General features: G+C 50.8%; 1 protein-coding gene across 1 annotated transcript in view; it reads left to right on the top strand.

Moving 5' to 3' along the window:
- Positions 1 to 2,500, top strand: part of f13a1b (coagulation factor XIII, A1 polypeptide b) — a 23,016-nt gene that overhangs the window by 2,794 nt on the left and 17,722 nt on the right. Inside the window, exon 2 of the mRNA XM_084451777.1 lies at positions 1,291 to 1,495. Coding sequence (XP_084307903.1) covers positions 1,309 to 1,495 — 187 coding nt within the window. The 5' untranslated portion in view covers positions 1,291 to 1,308. The remainder of the gene's footprint in view (positions 1 to 1,290; positions 1,496 to 2,500) is intronic.

Here is a 2,500-nt window from a genome sequence, read left to right as displayed (position 1 = left end):
TACCTCTGAGGAGAACTTCTAAGCAAATTCCCCACTAGTACTGAAGTAAAAGTAATAAAAAAAGAAAGGTTTGTCCCTGGTTTGGACAGGAAAGGAAGCTGCACACATCTGTGTTCTGTTACCTTTGCTGCCATGTTCCTTCCAAGACACAGATGGTTCTGGAGAATAGTTTATCCCAGGCTCCGTCAGTACAGACCAAAGATGTCTGTATTTCACAGAGAGGAAGAAGAAATCACGTGCTCAGCTAAATCTCCCAAAAAAACTCTCCCTGCATACTACTTCCTGTTACATACTACTTCCTGTTACACTTTGATCCCAGCTCCCGGCAGGGTGCCGACGTGTCCTTGAGCAAGACGCTGAACCCCAAATCGCTCTTAGCGCCACGGTGCACGGTCCTTAACAGTCACCTCACAGGAAGAAGATCTCCAGACCTCTCTGTGCGGAGTTGGCATGTTCTCCCCGTGTTCACAAGGGTTTCCTCCCAAAGAACCCAACACTAAAAACATGCAGAAGAACAGATGCTCTTCAGTCCGGTCCCTGACCAGGACCTGGACTGAGCACTTGGACTTGGTCCCCGGGCGCCACTGACCAGGCTGCCCACTGCTCCTGGCTGCTCCTGGCCTCCCCTGGAGGAGGACGGCTTGGATGGGAAAATGCAGTGGACAAATTCCACCGCCGACCCCCGAAGTTGTGTGTGTGTGTGTGTGTGTGTGTGTGTGTGTGTGTGTGTGTGTGTGTGTGTGTGTGTGTTGTGTGCTGTGTTGCCGCTCACCTGTGTGTGTCACCATGTGGTTGATAAAAGACCCCTCGGGTTCTGAAGTACAGTAATATACATTCTCTCTCTCTCTCTCTCTCTGTCTCTCTCTCTGTCTGTCTCTCTCTCTCTCTCTCTCTCTCTGTCTCTCTCTCTCTCTCTCTCTCTGTCTCTCTCTCTCTCTCTCTCTCTCTCTCTGTCTCTCTCTCTGTCTGTCTCTCTCTCTCTCTCTCTCTCTGTCTCTCTCTCTCTCTCTCTCTCTCTGTCTCTCTCTCTCTCTCTCTCTCTCTGTCTCTCTCTCTCTCTCTCTCTCTCTCTCTCTGTCTCTCTGTGTCTCTCTCTCTCTCTGTCACTCTCTCTCTCTCTCTCTCTCTGCTTCTCTCTCTCTCTCTCTGTCTCTCTCTCTGTCTCTCTCTCTCTGTCTGTCTCTCTCTCTCTCTCTATCTCTGTCTCTCTCTCTCTCTGTCTCTCTCTGTCTCTCTCTCTCTCTCTGTCTCTCTCTCTCTGTCTCTCTCTCTCTCTCTCATCCTCCTCAGTCCAGTCTTCCCAGCACCATGTCTGACCCAGAGTCCACGGTCCTCCCAGAGTCCGCCGCCCTCCCGCCGCCCGCCGCCCGCCCCCCCAAGGTGCCCCACCGCGGCCGCAACGCCGTCCCCATGGCCAGCTCCAACGCTGACGGGGAAGAGGTGGCCGAGTTCGAGCCCTTCGGCCTGATGCCCCGCGGACTCCCCCCTCTCTCAGGTCAGGAACTGTGTGTGTGTGTGTGTGTGTGTGTGTGTGTTTAAACTATGCGATGATTGTCATCCTGACAAGTGAGAGAGCATGAAATAGAGAGGAATGGAGTGATAGACAGAAAGAAAGAAAGAAAGAAAGAAAGAAAGAAAGAAAGAAAGAAAGAAAGAAAGAAAGAAAGAAAGAAAGAAAGAAAGAAAGAAAGAAAGAACGAACGAACGTGCGGAGCAGCAGATATGCAGGCGGAGACGTGTGTCTGTATGTGTGAGGGGTGACCCGTCCTGGACAGATAAGAGACATTCCCGGCCGCCCCCCCCCACCCCCGGTTCCCAGAAGCCCTGGGGGGGGGGATCAGTGGCGTATGAATCACATCTGGCTGAGACGGACGTCTCGCTCACATCCTGGGTCTTAGTGCCCCGTCACCGTCCAACCGCTGCTCAGCTTTATCACTGTAGAACACCGGGCGTCTGCGGAAGAACGGAATGACCGGAATAGAATTTGGCGGACAGACCGGAAGTTAACCCGACCGACCAGATAGCGTTCCTCTAATGTGCTTAATTTCTCTTCCTGGCTCAGAAGGGGTCTTTGGGGGGGGGGATGCGCACACAATTTTTGGGGGAAACCTCAGTTTTATGCTGAGTATCCTACCAGCGTATACAGACCTGTATTCTACCAGCGTATATAGACCTGTATTCTACCAGCGTATATAGACCTGTATCCTACCAGCGTATATAGACCTGTATTCTACCAGCGTATATAGACCTGTATTCTACCAGCGTATATAGACCTGTATCCTACCAGCGTATATAGACCTGTATTCTACCAGCGTATATAGACCTGTATTCTACCAGCGTATATAGACCTATATTCTACCAGCGTATATAGACCTGTATTCTACCAGCGTATATAGACCTGTATTCTACCAGCGTATAGACCTGTATTCTACCAGCGTATATAGACCTGTATTCTACCAGCGTATATAAACCTGTATTCTACCAGCGTATATAGACCTGT

Source organism: Borostomias antarcticus (assembly GCF_949987555.1).
Source record: "Borostomias antarcticus genome assembly, chromosome: 17".
Lineage (NCBI taxonomy): Eukaryota > Metazoa > Chordata > Actinopteri > Stomiiformes > Stomiidae > Borostomias > Borostomias antarcticus.
The sequence above is the reverse complement of the archived record's forward strand: the minus strand, read 5'-3'. Positions and strand labels throughout refer to the sequence as shown.